The sequence below is a fragment of the Manacus candei genome, unplaced genomic scaffold (genome assembly GCF_025592945.1).
Source record: "Manacus candei isolate 608988 ecotype Guabito, Panama unplaced genomic scaffold, ASM2559294v1 h1tg000150l, whole genome shotgun sequence".
Taxonomy (NCBI): domain Eukaryota; kingdom Metazoa; phylum Chordata; class Aves; order Passeriformes; family Pipridae; genus Manacus; species Manacus candei.
Genome location: NW_026138198.1, coordinates 319,838 through 339,907, shown reverse-complemented (window position 1 = coordinate 339,907; position 20,070 = coordinate 319,838). Strand labels below are relative to the sequence as shown.

The following is a 20,070-nucleotide window of genomic DNA, read 5'->3' as shown; positions in this document are numbered from 1 at the left end:
TGAGTCAACACTTGAAATGTGCTTTGCTTCTGTCTGGTGACCAGTGACAGAACCTGAGGGAATGTTTGGAGCTGTGTCAGGGGAGGGTTACTTTGGATATTGGGAAAAGGTTCTTCCCCCAGAGGGTGGTTGGGCACTGACCAGGCTCCCCAGGGCAGTGGGCACGGCCCCAAGGCTGCCAGAGCTCAAGGAGTGTTTGGACAATGCTCTCAGGGACAGGGTGGGATTGTTGGGGTGCTCGTGCAGGGCCAGGGGTTGGACTGGATGATCCTTGTGGGTCCCTTCTGACTCAGGATATCCTTTGATTCTTACTAGGGCCAGGGAGGATCCACAGCAGCCAACAGAGAAATCCTCCCAATACCTCCGAGGCCAGGCTTTGGTTGCTGAAGACCAAGGGGAAAGTTGAATTAACACATTTCCACTGGTTTCCACATTTCCATGTGTCCTCTCTGACAATTCCACTGCAGCATATTCTGTTGCAGAGGGAAAAAAAAAAACCCTCCAGCCAAGTGATATCTTCTGGCTGCTCCGAATTTGCCAGCAGTGGAACAGGGCGGTCACAAAGCAGGGAAATTGAAAATTCCTGACAGCAGGACAGTCAGAAGGATGGGAAAGGAGCCATACACTTGCTTGATGTAAATGTCTGAGCCTGAACACACCCTGCTATTTATGAGGGGGGAAAAAGTGCTCTCCTTTCCTTCGGCTCCATGACACAAGGCAGGAAGAACGAATAAATCCCTGCCACAATAAAAGTGTTTACATTCTGTTTTGGAAACATGCTTAGGGCTTGGAATACCCAGGGACCAGACTCTTTGGTTCTTTTTAACCTCTCTTAAACAGGCTGTATCCAACCACCAATAAATCCTGGGGGGTGGAAATGTGTGAAGAGCTGCACAAACCAGCTCTAAGCACCTGGATTTTGAAGAGGACCCAACTCCTGTTTATCCCCTGGAAAGAAAGATGCTGCTGTGTGTCCCCAAGTGTTTCCTGCAGATGGATAAAATAAAGTCAAGAGGAAACCTGGCAAAGCTCTGCTGCCACCCAGCTGGCCCCCTGGGACCTGGGAAATGGCATTTCCTTGGGGCTTAGAATGGTGTTAGAGCAGTTATGGAAGGAGAAGTGCATCTGGACTGTGTCTGCCTCGCTGGAAGTAATTATCCCATCATTATCCAAGCAGCCAAATGTAATTTAACTGCAGGGGAAGTGTTGGGAACCACAGGTGTGTTGCAGCCCCAGCCTGCCATCCATGGAGGCTGGAAGTGTTCAGTGTCTTCAGGGTTTCTCATCTTTCCTCTTCATTTCCCAAACCCACTTTTTTTTTTTTTTTTTCATGGAGCAAATCCCTGCCTGAGGCTGACAACATCTCGCCTCATTAGTGCTCAAATATCCTGGCCTAGAGTCCAAGTCAGAGCTTGAAAAATACACAAAACCAGCTCCAAACTTATTTATGGCTGTCACCCTCCTTTGCACGTGTTTTATGGGAAGTGAGATAGCATCAACTCATCCCAGAAAGTTGGTGCTGAGATCAGATCACGAATCTGGCTGATAGATGGGGGATGAAGCCCAAATGGTGCTTCTGATCCCAAAGTGCTGCAAATACAGAGGTATATGCACTGCAGGTGACTCCAGAGGTTTGGGATCCCTGCAGGTAAAAGGATATTTTCTCACCAGCCACAGGCAGAGCACTCCCAGTAACAGACCTTTCCGTACAAAATGAGCACACTGTGGATTCCACAAGCCATTTTTCTGGATGGATTGAATAGTAGGTTTTATCTGTTTCCCTTCCACCAAGGTGACATTTGTCTGGTGACTGTCTCTGCAGACACGCTGTCACCCGACATCCCATCAGTGGGACACTTAAGGAGCATCTTCCTGTATTTCCCAAAGCTTGTATTTCTATGAGCTCCATTAAATTCAGGATTGAAGCTTCCCCAAAGGAAACACAGCCTTGATCTCTCATCCTCTCCCTCCATGGCTGCTGGGGGATACATGTCAGGGACAAAACTGGCCTCTCTGCAGCCGTGGGGCCCGTCCTGCATCATCAGATCAGCTGAAACCTGAGGACAAAATTGCCACCTTGGTGGGATGAGCAGCGGGAAGGGCTCCATCCCCGATCCCTTAGTGCTGATGAAGCCATGAGCAGGGAGAACGATCCCAAATTTCCCTCCGAAGGAACCCCCCCTCCCATTGCACGCAGTGGGGAGACAGTGTCCAACCTACCCCAGCTCTGATGGAGCTGGTTCTGCCTGGAGATAGGCAGAGGATCTGGATGAGACAGGAGGCACTTCCCAGCTTTTATTACCTCTGACCCAACTGCAGATGGATCTGCTACAGAAAAAAAAAACGGAAATGAAGGCAGAGCAGGTGGTTGTGGAGAGCAAACACTTGGATTTGGGGGATATTTTAACTCTGGGTGTGTCAGAGCTCTGGGAGGGGACTGTGACCGTGCATGTTTGCTCTGATTTCCCCCCTCTGGTTTCTGAGCTATGTGACCCATCCATGGAGATGTCCATGCCCTAGGAAGTGCCGAGGAGGGGTGAAACTCCAGGTGCCAGCATGGAGGAAAATGCCCTGAGTGAAGGACTTGGAGAGTTGCCAAGGCCTCTGGAATGGCCACAAATCTCCTGTGTGAGACCAGTGAGTGGAGGTTGGTCCTGGGGATGGAAAGGGAACTGGGGATGAGCTTTCAGATCCAAGCTAGCTTTGGGCTCACTGGGAACTGATGATGGTGGATACACCCATGGGACTGAGGGTTTAAACTGACAGAGGGCAGATTTAGATGGGCTATTGGGAAGAAATTCTTGGCTGTGAGGGTGGGGAGGCCCTGGCACAGGTTGCCCAGAGCAGCTGTGGCTGCCCCATCCCTGGAATTGTTCCAGGCCAGGTTGGATGGGGCAGGGAGGTGGAACGAGATGGTCTTTAAGGTCCCTTTAACCCAAACCATTCTGGGATTCCATAATTCTATGGTTGTCTCAGTGGCCATCCCTGTGTCCAGCCCATGATTCCCCCTCGGTACCAGACAGGCAATTGGGAACATGCTCGGCCGTGTCCCTCTCTCCCGACCATCCCTTTTCCCTCTAGGTGGAGTTATTACACATCAGATTTCAGCTTGTTCCGTGTCTGGATCTGCTCCTGCACCCAGGCAGACAGTGAGATTCCTGCCACTGCCCGCATCCCCCTTGCCTGGGCTCTTCCTGGGAATTTAGTGACCTGAATTTAATGAAGCCCGGTGTATCTTGGAGAGCTTACACACCTGGGATGGGAAAGGTGAGCTGTGCTTTGGGTGTGCCTGGGCAGGGGAAGGCAGGAGTCACTCAAAATGAAAGGAAAAGAATTAATCAGAGATGTACCTTGGGCTCCATGGAGCATCTTCCCTTAATTCTGCTTTATGAGCTTCTCCTCCTTCCCCTTACCTTGTGCTGTAGTTGGAGGGGAGGGAAGGCAGGAAATCCTGCAGGGCTATTTCTGAACTCTGCTTAATTAACGATGTCATTAAGGGGTGGGGATTGGCTTGGTCACAGAGGGCTTGAAGGACAATTCCTGAAGCGTAGGTTCCAGATGTTCTCATTCCCAGGCTGTGTGGATGTCTGGGACAATGCAGGGTTTGGCTGTGGGTGCTGGGGGAGTAGTTGGGGCTGGGCTCTGCCCTGGAAAATGTTCTAAGCTCTCACCTGGTGCTTTCCCTGGTGCTCATCTCCTTCCCTCACCAGTGACATTCCCTGTTCTCACTTCAGTCCTCTTCCAGGATCCGGCACTCCAGTGCTTTTGAAGATTTAACACCCCTCTTCCTCCCCCTCTTTCGTTTCCCAATCCATCTCAGACACGTTCCCATCCGCTCCTCCTGTTTATGGGAAGAGGAAGAACATTCAGGAGATAAAGCAGCTGCCCACAGCCATCATCTGGACCCTGCAGCTCACCCCGAGCTCCAGGAGAGTCCCCCGGATGTAAGGCCATTTCCTTGGAAGTGCCTGACATGGGATTTTCAGCTGTGAGATGATGTGAATCAGATGTGGTCCCTTGTGATGGGACACAGCATGGATGGGGGCTGGAGGTGGCCTTGGGGCAGCTCTGTCCCTCTAGAAGGACAGGCAGGGTTATTCCCAGGTTTGCCATTCCCAAGAGCTTTCCTTGCCCTCTTTGTCAGGGCAAAAGCAGAACACACAGAACTTTCCTCAGGGTCACTGCTGGAGAACAGCAGGTCTTTGCCCTCCTGCCTAAATCTGCTGAGAGCTGTCAGGGAAATCAGGAACATGATTTTGCGGAGTGTCCCAGATGAGGTCTGTCCATCCCTGCCTTCTGGGTGAGCAGGAATTAGATGGGCTTATTTAGCATCTCCTCTCCCACTGTGGGGAACTCAAGAGGGCCCAGGTGCTCTGAAAGGACAGAAGATGTGGAAAAGAGGGCAGGTTTAGAGGGATACTGGGAAGGAATTCTTCCCTATGAGGGTGGTGAGGTCCTGGCACAGGTTGCCCAGAGAAGCTGTGGCTGCCCCATCCCTGGAAGTGTCCAAGGCCAGGTTGGATGGGGCTTGGAGTAACATGGTCTAGTGGAAGCTGTCCTTGCCCATGGCAGGGAGTGGGACTGGATGAGCTTTGAGCTCCCTTTCAACCCAAACTGTCCTGGGATTCTATAAATGATTAAGGAATTACACACAAGGAACAACAGAGCCACTGTCATCCCATCCCATGAGCCCAGTTTGGAGGGCAGTGCTGTGGGATATGGTGCCTTTCCTTGGACAGCCTGGGATGAGGGAGGTTCACTTTCTCTGGGAACCCCTGAAACTCCCCTGTGTTCCCTCATACTTGTCCCTGAGCAGATCCAGTACCTCCCTCTGGAACATGTCCCCAGGCAAAGGATTAATGGTAGCAGCTCCCAGCCGGGATCACTGATGTGAGTCAGATTTCTAACCCAGATCCTCTCCCACTTCTCACCCCCTTTTCCAGGCAGGAAATCAAAGCCCAGCTCGCTCATTAGGGACTGACCAGCTGTTGACCACAAGCCAAAAATAAAACCCAGAGCAAATGCTTTATTTGCTCAAACTACTGCATTCTCAAGAGGAGGGGGAGTGGGATTCCTCCAGCCAGAGGCTTCCCACCAGCTGGGAATCTGCAGCTTCACCAGGAGCCGACAGCACATGGGAGCTCTGTTACCAGGTCTTTGTCTCAACTAGGGATCAAAGGGAAAAATTCCTGAATTATTTAAGTGTCTGACAGGTTCCTGCGTATTTGAGCCACTGTGAAATATAGGATTGGCCTTTCCAAGCCACTGGGGATTTAGGAAAATATTTTGCTGCTCCTGTGTCAGGCTAAAAAAAAGGAAAACTCCTGAAGTGCAGCTCCGCAGCCTCTTCCACGGATCAGATCAAATGCTGATCAAAGCCTTGAGCTCCCTGGCAGCTTTTTTGGGGATGAATTTGGCATGTTGGGTTTTTAAATTCTCCTTAAACTGGTGTTTCCCACCCTCTCCTTCCCCAGCCCACCGGCTGTTTCCGGCTCCCCGCGGGAGGGAGGTCCAGGTTTGCATCCCGAGGGTATCACAGCCCTGCAGCCTGGGAAAAGTCCCCGTTTGCATTCTGGAGTTACAAAAACCAGACAGGGAGAGCTTAAAGGAAACCAAAGGAGCAGTTTCTGGGGGGCCACTCAAGCCTGAAATATGTGGAACAGCTGGAAGGATGCAGGGGATTTCAAAGGGAAGGCTGGGATGCCGATGGAAGCTGCATTGCACTGGTGCTTACGGGAAGGAGCTGCAAGCAGGGAGGAACTTAATTTTTTTTAAAAAATCTATAACATCCAGCAGATATTTATGGATCTTTTATCTCTTTAGTGCCTCGGTGCCACAAATAAAAGCACACAGGGCTTTTGTGAGACTGAAAGCAAACAAATAAACCCCTCCGCTGGTTTCCAGAAAGGTTTTGAGCAAAGTCACTGATCAGTCAGAATTTAATTAGGCCAATTAAACTGTTCCTGGTGCTGTCACTGAGGGCTCTGGATCTTCACCATCCCTTCCTGCATTGGAGATGAGGGTTAATACACCTGGGAAGTGCAGCCAGATTGAAGCAGGCAACTCACATCCGTGTGTGGTTCCGCCTCTGGGCTGCATCCTGGCTGGATGTGCCGACACCAGGTCTGGCTTCCCTGCATCCCCAGTCAATGCCAGGTAAATGCCTGGTGGTCCTGAGTGCCCTCAGAGGGTCCCTCTCCTGGGGCAGGGCAGAGTGAACGATGCTGCTGATCCCAGCCCTGGGATGCTCAACCCACGGGGGGTTGGACAAGGCAGGACCAGGTCAGACAAAGCTCTTGCATTCCCTCGTGGTATGAGCCAGGAATTTGGGAGACTGTGCCTTTGCACACAGCCAGCCCCACAGGGAGCTGGTGCTGGCCACCCAGGAGCCCCTTCCTGGCCTGAAGGCTGGAGAGACTCCAACGTGCTTCCTAAAACACTTAAGTGACTCATCCAGCTTGGTTTTACTACGGATTAATTTAAGGAGCTTTCTACAGCCCCTGCCCACCACAGGAAAGCCCCAGTGCCTGGGGTGGCCATCCCACAGCGGGAGGAATGGGAAGGCTTTTGGAAACCCACTTGTCCTGGTTGTAGGCAATAACCCTTCTGGAGTGGTTTGGGGTCAGTTTGTGTTATCACAGAATCACTGAATCATGGAATGGTTCGGGTTGGAAGGGACCTTAAAGCTCATCTCATTCCACCCCCCTGCCATGGGCAGGGACACCTTCCACTAGCCCAGGTTGCTCCAAGCCCTGTCCAACCTGGCCTTGAACACTTCCAGGGATGGAGGTTTATTGCCTCCCCAAACCAACAGCTTCCCCAAATGATCCTTTTCCATCAATTCCTGTCAGCGGGATGTCCTCATACCCGGCTCTCACCCCCTGCTTGCTGCAGGGGACAGCCCTGTTTCGGACATATTTCTTGTTTGCTTTGTTTTTAAAAGCTCCATGGGTCTGCAAACCTCTCCCCCATTCAAAACTCCACTGATCCCACTTTAAACCCGCTCCAGGCCTTGCCCATCTGCACGGTATTAAGTTACTTGGGGCTTAAAACTCCATAGGAATCCCAGCCGACCCCCCAGCCCATGCCGGGCTCACACAGGCATCCAAATCCCCTGCCTGCATTCAGAGAGGTGGGTTTTCACCCTGGCAGCCGGTTTGCATCAGTACCTTGACAAAAAGTGATTTATTTTTTCCTTTTCCGCCCTCAAGGGCCAGGAACGGGGTCAGCGAGTGAGGAACATCATCCCCCTGGCCCTGCTGCTTGCTGGAGAGCTGGAGTTGTCCCATTTTCAGGCATCCCTGCCACTTACTTTGGTTAAACTGGGGGTTGAGCAGCCCTGTTGGCTCTGAACCTCCCTCCCCATCATGTGCTTATCAAAATAGTTGGAAATAGTTCCTTTTTTTCCTAGCACAGCTGTGGATGCCAGACGGTCACAGCTCTTCCTCCCTGAGGCTGAGTCACTCCTGGGGGCTGTGGACACCCACGGGCTGGTTTCTCCCTGGATTTGGTTTTGGTTTTAGTTTGGTTTGCTCCAAAAGGGACAACCACGGCCAGATTTTGCTGCGTCAGCAGAATAAACCTCCGTGTCTCCCTCCAGCGCTGGAGCTGTGGGAATTGGGATTTGCAGTGCCTTGGCTTGCCAAGACCTTCCTCATCGTCTGCTTTTGGGTTTAATGCCCAAACACCCCCAAAACCACCTGGTCTGTGACATCTCTCCCCAGCACATCACTGGAAACCCTCTGCGCCCACTACATCCTGGTTTTCCTTTGGATAAGGAGCATGGAACAAATGGCCATAACCCCCCTGTCCTCGCTGCCTGTCCCTGAGGTGGATCATCCATCCCTTCCCACGGGCTCCAGCTCTTACCACCTCCCTCCTTGATCCATTTTCCAATGTGCTCCTCATGCTTCCTCCTCACTCCCATGTCCATCCTCTGTGTGTGGTCATTCCCATCCGTGTGCTGTATTTTATCTGGTGTTTCTCCAGATTTTAGGAAAACCGCATTATTTTTTTTTAATCCCCCTACGCTGCAACAGCTCATTTTCACTTGCATCTTTTCATCTGAGGAGAAAGGAAAGATCACCTCCAACCCCCTGAGACCCTCTCCCTGCTTCCCAGCCTCCTGCAAGCGCCTGCAGTGCTTCCCACCCGGCTTCTCCCAGCTCCCGTCCTCGGGGGGCCATGCAGGGAAGGGCTGCAGCCGACAGCAGCCTCTGCCTTCCCATGCCCCTTCCCGACCTCCTCTGCTTTTCTCCTCAGCGTTTCCTGCTTTATCACCTCCCCCAGCTGCAAATTCAGGCCCTGGAGCAGCGTAACAGAGCCCTGTGGGATGGATGGACCGAGAGGACTTGGTCCATCTTCTCCCTGCATCTTTCCTATCCACGTTACACCTCCCCATCTAGCATAACCCCAGGCTGGGAAATGGGAGGTAAATATTTTTCAGCAAGCCATCCCCATCACGCGCCCAGCTCTGGAGCTATTCCAGAGTTATTGCCGTGCCTCACCCGCTCCCAAAATCATCCAGCCAAAATCCTGGCGCTGCCTGCCAGGAGCGCACACGCCACCCCTCCATTCGTGTGCCTCTTGGGGCTGCCTGGACTTGCCAGCACCCAGAAGAACAAGCCCTCGGGTGTGGGGCAGGACTGGGAGCATCCCTGGCACATCCTGAGCACACCTCCGCCCTGACTGCGGTCCCACTTGCGGCGGGAACAGGGAGAGGGAGGAATCGCCCGGCATCATCGGGCCACCCCTCCCCTTGGATTTTATGGAGCAAGGGTGCAGCCTTTCCTGGTGTGAAACTCAGAAATGGAGGAATGCATCATTTGTGCCAGGGGAGGTTTAGGTTGGGTGTTGGGTAAAATTCCTTCATGGAAAGGGTGGTCAGGCACCAGCACAGCTGCCCAGGGCAGTGGTGGAGTCACCAGCCCTGGAGGGATATAAAAGATGTGTAGATGTGGCAGTTGGGGACATTGTTTAATAGTGGGCTTGGCCTAGATCCTGTGATTCCCTGCATCCTTGGGCTGCTTCCCCACTGCCTGCCTGACCAGGGATTGGGATCTAAAGGAGACCTAAAGAGGGCTCCAAGAGATCTGGAAAGGGACTTTGGACGAGGGCCTGGAGGGATAGGACGAGAGGGAATGGTTTCCCACTGCCAGAGGGCAGGGGTAGATGGGATACTGGGAAGAAATTCCTGACTCTGAGGGTGGTGAGGCCCTGGCACAGGTTGCCCAGAGAAGCTGTGGCTGCCCCTGGATCCCTGGAAGTGTTGAAGGCCAGGTTGGATGGGGCTTGGAGCAACCTGGGCTAGTGGAAGGTGTTCCTGCCCATGGCAGGGGTTAGAACAAGATGATCTTTAAGATCCCTTCCACCTCAAATCATTCCATGATTCTACGACTTGTGGGTCCCTTCCAACTCAGCATATTCTGTGATTCTGTGACTTCTTCTGCTTTTTGGTGGCATTTGTTTCGGCAAGCTCAGGATAGAGCAGTGTGAGGGAGCACAGGGCTGGCACAGGATGGATGGGAGTTACTTATGGCCCTTCCACAGCTCAGTTAAACCACAAAAACCAGGAGTGGCAGCCGAATATTAAATAAAAGATTTGACTTTTATTTAAAATAAAATGCATTTTTACATAGTCTTGAAACCACAGAGTACTCGAACACAACACTGGTTATTCCTCGGCATTGGGTGGGGGACGGGATTCTCCTCATTGGCATTATTGTGGGAATGGCTTAATGAACCTGGCCCCAGGTATCAGTTATTGAGGGTGTTGTGGCACAGCTCTGAAATCCCCTTTAACTTAAGGTAAAAATTCACTGAAATTGTATTTTTTGCTTTTTTTGTTTTTTGTTTTTTTTTTTATTCCTTGGTTTCTCCCCATACCCCTTCCAGACATCCTATAGGTACTGCTGACACACAGGATCTATGCAATATTCTAGCTGGCTTGTGAGACTAGTTAACAAAACTGTACAATTTTATAAAATTTGTGTTTTTTACATTAGTTACACAAAACCTTTACTTCATAGACCTTTTACTTCATATCGTAATGAAAAACTTTGCATATCAGAGGCAGAACAGTGACTATGCTGGTGAATACTAAAAGTGTCATAATACAATATGGTGTACAAATAAAATTAAAAAAAAAAAAAAAGGACAATATAAATGATTATCAAAAGGCAAGTTAAACAAACAAAACCAAGCTATAACAGACTAACAGAAGATCATCTTCAAGGCCACACAAAAGTCACATCAGGCACCTGTCGCAGTCCTGGTGTGTGTAGTGTGAGAGGAGAGATGGCAGCTCTGTTTAGGAATTAAAAACTTCCAAAAAGGACAAATGTACAGAATAAAAACACAAAAAAAAAAAAAAAAAAAAGGAAATAAAACACTCATGCATTAAACATGAAAAATAGACTTCATATAGGTTAAGCCCCTGGATGGCTTTACAAGAAGATGGCTTAGAGTTCTCTTCCAAAATTGGCTGTTTTAAGTCAGTTAAACCTTATCCTGATCTGCCCACTGAAATCTGGATCCACGACCCAGACATGGTCTTGTTATAGTGAATTAACAGAAGTGCTCATTAGTGCACACAGATTAACTGGTCTGGTAATGCAAAAAAAAAAAAAAAAAATTTAAAAAAAAAATTCCAATGATAAAAAGAAAAAAAAAAAAAAGAGATACATTTCAAGCTTACTTTATTAAGCAGCATTATCTCAAAGAAGAACAGCTTTGGAAAGTTAAATATTAATTAATATGGCCATGGGGGTTTTCCTCCGGGTGCGGGGCGGGCGGGGCTCACACCCAGCCACTGGTCAGTTTGTAGAACATCTCTTCATCTAAGCTCTCGTTCTGGTCCTTGGCCCGCGTGGACAGGAAGATGTACCCGCCGATGAACTCGTGCACCACTTTGCAATCCACCTCCGTGCAGATGAAGGACACCCGGACGTCGTCCGCGAACTCCACCGTCACCTGGAGCGCGAGAGCACAGCGTCAGCCCCCCCCCGGGCTCCCCGAGGGAACTGCTGCCTCCTTTCTCCCTGATTTTTCTGTCTACTCAGATGCTTTTTCCAATGCCTAAGTAAAATCCAGTGATGTCAATGCTGGAGTGGGTCCAGAGGAGGCCACGGAGAAGCTCCGAGGGGCTGGAGCCCCTCTGCTCTGGAGCCAGGCTGGGAGAACTGGGGGGTTCACCTGGAGAAGGGAAGGCTCCAGGGAGACCTGAGAGCCCCTTGCAGGGCCTAAAGGGGCTCCAGGAGAGCTGGAGAGGGACTGGGGACAAGGGCTTAGAGTGTAAGGACAAGGGGGGAATGGCTTCCCATTGCCAGAGGGCAGGGTTAGATGGGATATTGGGAAGAAATTGTTGGCTGTGAGGGTGGGGAGGCCCTGGCACAGGTTGCCCAGAGAAGCTGTGGCTGTCCCTGGATCCCTGGAAGTGTCCAAGGCCAGGTTGGATGGTGCTTGGAGCAACCTGGTCTAGTGGAAGATGTCCCTGCCCACGGCAGGGGGTGGAACTGGATGATGTTTAAGCTCCTTCCAACCCAAACCATTCCATAATTCTGTGATTCTATATATGATGATTTGGCCTCAACAATCTTTATGGGTTCCTTCCACCTTTACACACCCTATAACTAACTCTATGATGACTGCTAGTCAAATATTTAGATACAGAAATACCTTTTATTGCCTTTTTTATTATTTTTATTAATTTTCTATTTGTTTGCCTCTTTATTTATTTAAATTACCATTACACCTTTTATTCCCCCATGACTCAGAAACAATCCCCCAGCATGTTTCCACCTCTCAGTGGTGGGCACATGGCCAGATTTTCTTTACTTCCAGAGAAACCAGGCACAGACCCACTGAAGTCTGGGCTTTCTTTCCAGTTTTCCCTGGTTCTCTAAGTTGAATTTTTGCCTGAGAAATACTTTATGGGGGCTGGGGGAGCTCGTTTTGGAGGCACTGAACAGACCAACCATTTATTGATGCTCCTTCTCTTTTTGTCCCCCCATCACTGACAGCTCTGTGGGAGGGAGGGGGATTCCCAGCAGAGTATCCAAGCTGAATAATTGGGATACTGGGGCTTGCAACTGGGTCAAAACAATGACTCTGAGGCAGAGGGAAGCTGAATAATTTTTCCAACAACTCTTAACGAGCCACAAACCGCAGGACAACAGCCCTCATGTATCCCTGGCAATTTTAATTAGGTGTGCTGCCAAAAAGGAGACCAAAAATTTGTTCATCCAAACGTAACAGTGAGGGAAAAGCCCATCTCAGAGCCTGGGGAAGTGTCTACTCTTTCTTTTCACTACTTACTTAAATGAAAGCCTGAGCTGTACAGCACACAAAAGGAACTTGAGTATGGATAAGGCCCTGTATATTTATGTTACTGGTTAGGATGAAGCCTGAGCATCAATGCTGAGGTTTGATTTTACTTAACTGCCTTGGAATGGGTGTTCAGAGACCAGTGAAAATTATTCCCGGCTGTAGTAGAGAAAGATTCATGTTTTTTTTTTCTTTATTTTAAGGGTCACACTCTACTCCACCAGCAGTTGGGACAAGCTCTGCTTGATCTCCAAGGAGGGTGGAAGAGGAGGGAGGAAAAACTGTATTACATCAATATAGTAACATCCACACCTGGAGCACTGTGTCCAGCTCAAGAAAGACATGGAGCTGCTAGAGCAAGTCCAGAGGAGGTCATGGAGATGTTCTGAGGGCTGGAGCCCCTCTGCTCTGGAGACAGGCTGGGAGAGCTGGGGGGGTTCAGCCTGGAGAAGAGAAGGCTCCAGGGAGAACTGAGAGCCCCTTCCAGTACTTAAAAGAGCTCCAAGAGAGCTGGAGAGGGACTTTGGACATGAGCATGAAGTGACAGGACAAGGGGGAATGGCTTCCCACTGCCAGAGGGCAGGGTTAGATGGGATATTGGGAAGAAATTCCTGACTTCTCAGGTTTCCCAGAGAAGCTGTGGCAGCCCCTGGATCCTTGGAAGTGTTGATGGACAGGTTGGATGGGGCTTGGAGCAACCTGGGATAGTGGAAGGTGTCCCTGCCCACGGCAGGTGGAACTACAAGATCCCAAACCATTTTGAGATCCTTTCCAGATCCCTTCCAACCCAAACTATTCTGGGATTCCATGATCCCAGGAGTGGTGCCTGTCTCAGGGACAGGAGCCAGGGAAGAGGACAGGTTGTAAAACGCCATCTCACCATTTTAATCTCCCAGTTCACGTTCCACTGCTTCATGTTGCTGAAGCGCCAGGTCTTGACGGCGTCTCCCGTGCTGGCGTCCATCCGGATCAGCCGGTTGTAGGCGATGCCAATCAGCTCATCCTTCTTCCCACCCTGGAACCTGTGACAGGGTGAGGGATTAATAAAATCGAGCCTGTGATAAATGCAAATTCAGCAGCTGAGTTAACTTGTAAAATAATTTCTATAAGTCGATGCCATTAATGCTTTTAATTTCAGTTCCAGCGCAACTTCCCCAGCTAAGGACGAGCACAAGGGTGTCCCTGCCCGTGGCAGGGGGTTGGAACGAGATGATCTGCGAGGCCCCTTCCAACCCAACCCATTCCATGATGATTCGGTGATTTTTAACACACCCCACACGTTTATTAAGGAAAATTCCTCCCGCCCAGCCCAGCGGCCCCACCGACCTTGCGTTGAAGTGCGTGATGCCGAACTCCGGCAGCGACTGCCAGGCTTGGATAAACCGCATCTTGGCCTCGATGAGGCTCATCTGGGCCACGTTCTGGTGGGCTTCCAGGATGCGTGCCGTGATCTGCGGGCGGCCAACACACCGGATTTAGGGAAGGGGGGCACCTCGGCGGCACCTCACGCGAACGGGAACGGCTCGGGAGCCGCCGCGGATCCGAACGTGGATAATCAACGATTTCTACCCCAAGGTCTTATTTCAGCCCCAGCTGCTCAGAGCCTGCGACCACGGGGGATAAACGTGGAGCTTCCCATCTCCAGACATATCAAAGCAAATATAGATCTGGGCTGTCTGGAGGCAGAAGAGCCGCTCGGGCTCTCAGGGAATTTTAAGGCGCAGGATGCGAGCGAACAACAACAAGGCAAATTTGTGGTGTAGGGTTTCCAGTTTCGCAGCATAAGTCACTGGGGACCACTATAAAAAAACCAAGCAGGGCCCAGGTTTCTCAGGGAGGGTGTAGGTTTTGTTAGTGTTTTCATCGCTGCTCTCTAAACCAGAGGGGTTCTAGATTATTTTTAAGTTTTATTTTAAACGTATCTAACAATTTTATTGTTGCTGTCACTTACCAAGTCTCTTACATAGCCTGGCTGTAGATGGCAAGGCGAAATGGAAAACAAAAAAAAAAAAAGGAAAAGGAGGCAGAAAGAAAAAAAAGCAATCAGAAATATGGCAACAAAGCAAAGAAAAAGTGTAAATTAACTGCAAACCAAAGTTCAAGCCAAAAAAAAAAAAAAAACCAAACCAAAACACATGCACAATTCCTTAGGTGGAAAAGCAGCCAAAGTGAATGTGAGCAGGGACAAGCGAGCAGAGATCTGCTGCTCGTGCTGGCCCTGCTGGAGCACTGGTGTGATCCCAGCTGGGTCCTGGCATTGGTTTTGGTCCTGAGATGGTTTCTGTTGGATCTCAGGAAAAGGTTCTTCCCCCAGAGGATGGTGGGGCAATGAACAGGATCCCCAGGGCAGTGGTCATGGCCCCAAGGCTGACAGAGCTCCAGGAGGGTTTGGACAACGCTCTCAGGGACAGGGTGGGATTGTTGGGGTGTCCTGGGCAGGGCCAGGAGTTGGACTGGATGATCCTTGTGGGTCCCTTCCAACTCAGGGGATTCTGTGATTCTATGGGGAGGGTGAAGCTGCTGGCTTGGAAGAGAATTCATGTCCTCACATTCCTCCCCACATCTCTGAACAAACTCCAGGCTGCTCACTGACAGAGGAAGTTCAAGAGCTCACTATGAGCTCAAAAGTTCCTTTTATTTGGGATATGCAGAGAAATGATGGGGATGTTGCCCAGGGGAACAAGCAGATGTAGGATAACATCAGCTGGGCTTCCCAGGGATGTGTCTGCCCTTGCTGGCTCTGACACCAAACCCCAGAAAGGCACCTGAGAGCTGTGAAAATGCTTATTTTGGGTTGTTTTTTGTTTATTTGCATTTAGGATTTGGTGCTTCCCGACCCAGCCTGCCAATCCTACGCTGCCGCACGGGCACATGGAGACAAACATCACCAAGTGAGTTTGGGGCTGGAGAGGACCAAGAGCTTCTAGTAAACCCTCCAGCAAGGCCCACTGCCAATTCCCATTCCAGCACTGTTTGTGGGCTGCATGACCTCCTCCTTTTCCTCCTCCTCCTCCTCCTCCTCCTCCTCCTCTTTCCCTGTGCCGGGGCCACGGAGGGACCCTTGCGGTCAAATTCCTTGCATTCCCACAGCCTCCATCCCTCATTCCTCCCAGCAAACATCCTCTGCTGTTCCAAGCTTTGCCTCTGGCCACGAGGAAAATCCTAAATCCTCTGTTTAGCTGATGTCTGTGAGGGACCAGCATCGGCATCGTGGCTGCTGTTCCAGCTGGGATCAGGACGAGGGCTCGTGCCCATCCCCACGATCCCATGGATTTTATTTTTATAACCAGGATACCTGCACAAGTAAGCAAGTTTTTCAAGCTAATATTTTTCCAGGTGCCTCCATTTTACCGGAAACCCAGAAAGTATCACATATATGTTAAAACAGTATATTTATGCAGCCTCTCCTCCATCCAAGTGGATATAAAGGCTTATTCAGAAGAATAATAAGGGCTATATAAAATATAACTCCACTGCCAGGAAATCACCGTGCTGTGCCAATAAAAAGTTACATTTTTCCTGCTTCTCTGACTTGCAGCCTTCTTCTGGGCTCGGAGAAATCGCATCCAGCCAGAGGCTGAAGGATTTAAGTCACCAAAAGGCCACAGAGCAATGCTTTACTTATTTTTTTGCTGCTGTTCTGACATATAATGTCTTTCAGAGAGTCAGGCATTGATTTCCAGCGTGGAACAGTTCAGCCCTGTCCTGCAGGGATGGGATGGAGCGTGGAGTTCAAGCTCGAGTCACAGCAACTCAAAAATGAAGCAATGTTTCAAGGACTGGCATTTGGAAGCAGTGGAAAAGCAAAAGAGAGAAAATATGCAAACTGCATTTCAGCCAAGTGTGGATAAAGCACTGCAAGCAACTGCAACTCCGCTGATCCTGGGGATTTCTCCATGGATTCTGTGCGGGGAATGGGGTTTTAATCCCAGCACCGGGGATTGAGTCCAGCTGTGGGGAGAGATGGGGCAGCTGACCCCATCACTCCACCATCACTCTTCAGTGGGGGCCAAACCATTCCCAAAATTCATTTAAAATAAATGTAACCCAATTTTAAACGTATTTACAATTAAAGACTCCCCGCTGCCCGGGCTGTGCACGTGCACATCACACAGCACCCGGCACGGCTCAGGTGGTGGGTGCCATCCCCAGGTGCTGCATCCAAACCACGCCCTTCGGGTCAGTCACATCTCATTTTAGTAACCACGTGCACCCCACGAAAGTGAAGACATCCAAAAGACACGTCGTGTTAGACACCAGCCACTGCCAAAACACGTGCCCGGTCAGCCCAGACCACACCAACACCAAAGCCAACGCCAAGGCCAACACTGTGCTGGGCCAGCACGTACCTGCTTGTTCTTGTACTTCTTCAGGTAGCGAGGGGAGACCAGGCACTCGGGGTTGATGTCGGTGTTGATCTGCTCGGGGATCAGCTGCGGGTCCGGGTTCAAATGCTGCATTTTCAGGAAGGACAGGATGTTCTGCACTTCCATGCCGTAGGAGCTGTCGGCCATGGTCTTGCCCTTGGAGGCCAGGCGGCAGGCGGCCATCCAGCTGGCGTACTGCGTCTCCTGGCCCCCCAAAAACAGAGACCCGCGCCCGTCAGAGCCGTGGGGCGACCACCAGACCCCCCAGATGAAGCTCCAGGGAGCCTCCATTCCCCTTCCAGCCCCCCAGAAGACTCAAACGTGCACCAGGACGGCCAGAAATCCAGCCAATGTGTAGGCTAAAACCACAGGACAAAGCCAAGGAAGAGCAGGGAATGATTTTCTGCTCCGCACTCGCAGGTGAGGGAGTTGGAATGTGTTTGGAATGCTGAGGTCAGACATAAGTGAGGGCATTTTCTACCTGTTTTTTACTTAACAGCACCTCAGCATGAGCTGATGGTGGGGAAAGGGTGAGGAGGTGGCCAAGTCCAAGTGATACTTACGGTGTCGCAGCGCAGCCAAATTTCATTCATCCCCTCTGCCACCGGAATCAGGAGTTTGATGTTAAACTTCTGACCAGAGATGTTCACATCAGGGGTAACTTCACATCCTGCAATGAGGGAGCCAGTGTTTAACATGGGGGGTGACGAACTATGCTTGAAAAAGAGGGGGGAAAAGCAAAAACAGGGAAAGAAAAGGCAAAGTTCTCCAAGTAGAGGGTCTCTCAGTGCTGCCAAATGTTTGTACCACATCTTCCAGGGGATGAACACTCCACACAGCAGGGACAAAACCCATTGTCAGCTGTCTCTTTTTCCAAGTGACGGGAAAATTGGGGGGGAAAAAGCAAGACCTGATTTGAAAGAAACAAAGCCAAAGCTAACGTATGCCCAGAGAATTAACTTCATGGGTCCTGCCTGGCCTTGTGAGTGGATCCCACAGCTGGCAAACACACCAAAATTTTCCTAGAGTATGCTGAGTTGCAAGGGACCCACAAGGATCACTGAGTCCAACTCCTGACCCTGCCCAGGACACCCCAACAATCCCACCCTGTCCCTGGGAGCGTTGTCCAAACACTCCTTGAGCTCTGGCAGCCTTGGGGCCGTGCCCACTGCCCTGGGGAGCCTGGTCAGTGCCCCACCACCCTCTGGGGGAAGAGCCTTTCCCTGATATTTACAAAAAGGTGACTGGATGGGTGTTGACTCCCACCCTGAAACCCCTCTATGTTATTTATGCAAGGATGGGATGCCCCATCCCTGGAAGTGTTCCAGGCCAGGCTGGACAGGTCTTGGAGCTTGGAGCAACCTGGGCTAGTGGAAGGTGTCCCTGCCCATGGCCGGGGAGTGGAATGAGATGGTCTCAAAGGTCCCTTCCAACCCAAACCAGTCTGTGATTCCATGATTTTGGCTGCTACAGTGAGCGGTGAGGTGTGAGCATCCCGCTCCCGGAGTCTGGAGAGAACTCCAAGTGGCTGGATAAACACGGAGCGTGATGAACTGAAGCAGCCAAGTCCTCCCAGGCGCCGCTTCAACGCCGCCTCCGAGATTTTTTAAAAGTGCCGTCACAGCAGATCTGTCAAAAGCTCCCAAAAAGGTCCTGCGGGCCGGGCTTCGCTCCGACAGCAGCCCGAGGTCGCTTGGCATCCCATCTGCTCCTGCCTCCACGGGGAAAACAAATGAGCTCTCTCTGCAGCTCCGTGGCTGCCGGAGCAGGAATGTTTAACTTGACACAAGGAAAGCCAGCAACTGCAGGAATTTAAAAACCCGAGGCTTGCAGTGAGGCTGCTCCCAACCAGCACCGGGCAGAGGAGGGAAAATAAGGCAGCAGAGGAGGAGAATGGTCTGTTCTTCCCAGCTTAAACTCTTTTTTTTTTGCCGTGGGGATTGTGACTGAACTAAGTATGACAAAAAACAAGGGCAAGCGGAAGGTGTCCCTGCCCATGGCAGGGGGTTGGAATGAGATGGTCTTGAGGGTCCCTTCCAACCCAAACCATTCCATGATTCTGTAAGTTGTCTCCTCATGCTACTGGGGAGCTGTTGGTGCTTCCCTGTGGGATCACACTGTCTAGAAGTCCAAGTCTGTGCCACACCATCAAACCCAGTCACCTCATTCCTTTAAATACATTTACCCAACCCTGGGACGCCACGCCGAGGTGATAAAGCAGTGGGAAAGCAAGATGCAGGAGGAGCAGCCTATTACTGGAATAAAAAGCAGCTTCTCTTCCCTCACCTCACTCTTCTCTTACCTCTCAGGTTCATCTGGTGAGCAGGAGTCCCGTTGGATTCCTCTTTGCTTTTATAGCAGGAGATCGAGGTATCTTTGAAGGTGCACCAATAGGGCTTGTAGCCTTTCAACGTCAGCTTCTTGGGCCTGCCAGACACATGGAGGGACATCACGCTTGGCTAAAGCTCCTAAAAACAAGCTGCTGCACCAGGAAACTCATTATTTCACCCCTGGAAACCTGCTGTCAGCAGCCTGGGTTATTCCCCCACCCCTGGGATAGTCCCTGCCCGGGGGCTCAGCCATCCTTTCACTGCCGAGTTGAGCTCCAATGCCAAGTTTGGGCTCTTCAATCCCATGGAGGTAATTTGGGGCAAGGTGGGGGGAGCTGGAGAACTCTGTTACAAAAACAGACACGTCCCTGAACCGCTGCAAAACCTGCCTCTCCACCCACCACACGAAACTGGAACCCCTTTGCTGGAGCTCCAAAGGGAAACGGCACTTCCAAGGACTCGTCAGCCACACGCACGCACGAGTGCACTTGTTTTGTATTTAAACACTCCACACTCCAAAAGGTTCACTTCTTTTCTAAGGAAAGCATGGATTTTGCTTGATTCTGCAGGAGAACTGATGGCCCTGCAAACCTGCAGCAAAGCAAAGCGACCACTTGGCAGGGTGGGACCCTGAGTTCATCCCACCACGAGCCCAGGGCCTTTGCAGAGCTCCAAGTATTTGAATTTTTTAACCTTCCCTAATTTATAAACCTTATTCTAAGGCTGGATCTGCAGCCTCTCACACATTTCTCATGTTTCCATCCCGGAAACAGCTGCTGATCTCTCATCTGCAGGGATCAAATATGTGATGGCCCCAATTGCTTGTCCTCAGGGATCTGCACTTCCATTTCCAAGCAAAAGCAAGCTGGAGGCTGCTCAGGTCAGAAGGAAATCAGGGACGTGGGGGAGAAACAATGTCTGCCTGAACCTCCCTGCTCCCACTCCTGTGATGGACACCTGAGCTGGGGCATCTGCTGCTTCCTCCTGCCCTTGCTGGATTTCCTCCTCCTCCAAAAGCCCTGGCACACACACAGCCCTGCCCTGGGAAA

The 20,070-nt window shown here is 50.8% G+C and overlaps 1 protein-coding gene across 4 annotated transcripts in view; it reads right to left on the bottom strand.

Moving 5' to 3' along the window:
• Positions 1–9,824: 9,824 nt before the first annotated feature.
• FERMT2 (FERM domain containing kindlin 2) overlaps positions 9,825–20,070 on the bottom strand; it is a 53,649-nt gene continuing 43,403 nt past the window's right edge. For 2 of the 4 annotated variants that reach the window (XM_051772126.1, XM_051772124.1), the window contains 7 exons: positions 18,994–19,118; positions 17,255–17,361; positions 16,674–16,895; positions 14,276–14,296; positions 13,651–13,775; positions 13,205–13,346; positions 9,825–10,971 (listed from right to left, as the gene is read on the bottom strand). In XM_051772126.1, the coding sequence (XP_051628086.1) occupies positions 10,798–10,971; positions 13,205–13,346; positions 13,651–13,775; positions 14,276–14,296; positions 16,674–16,895; positions 17,255–17,361; positions 18,994–19,118 (916 nt within the window). In that variant the 3' untranslated portion in view covers positions 9,825–10,797. The remainder of the gene's footprint in view (positions 10,972–13,204; positions 13,347–13,650; positions 13,776–14,275; positions 14,297–16,673; positions 16,896–17,254; positions 17,362–18,993; positions 19,119–20,070) is intronic. The other 2 variants (XM_051772128.1, XM_051772125.1) reach the window with 1 other exon arrangement.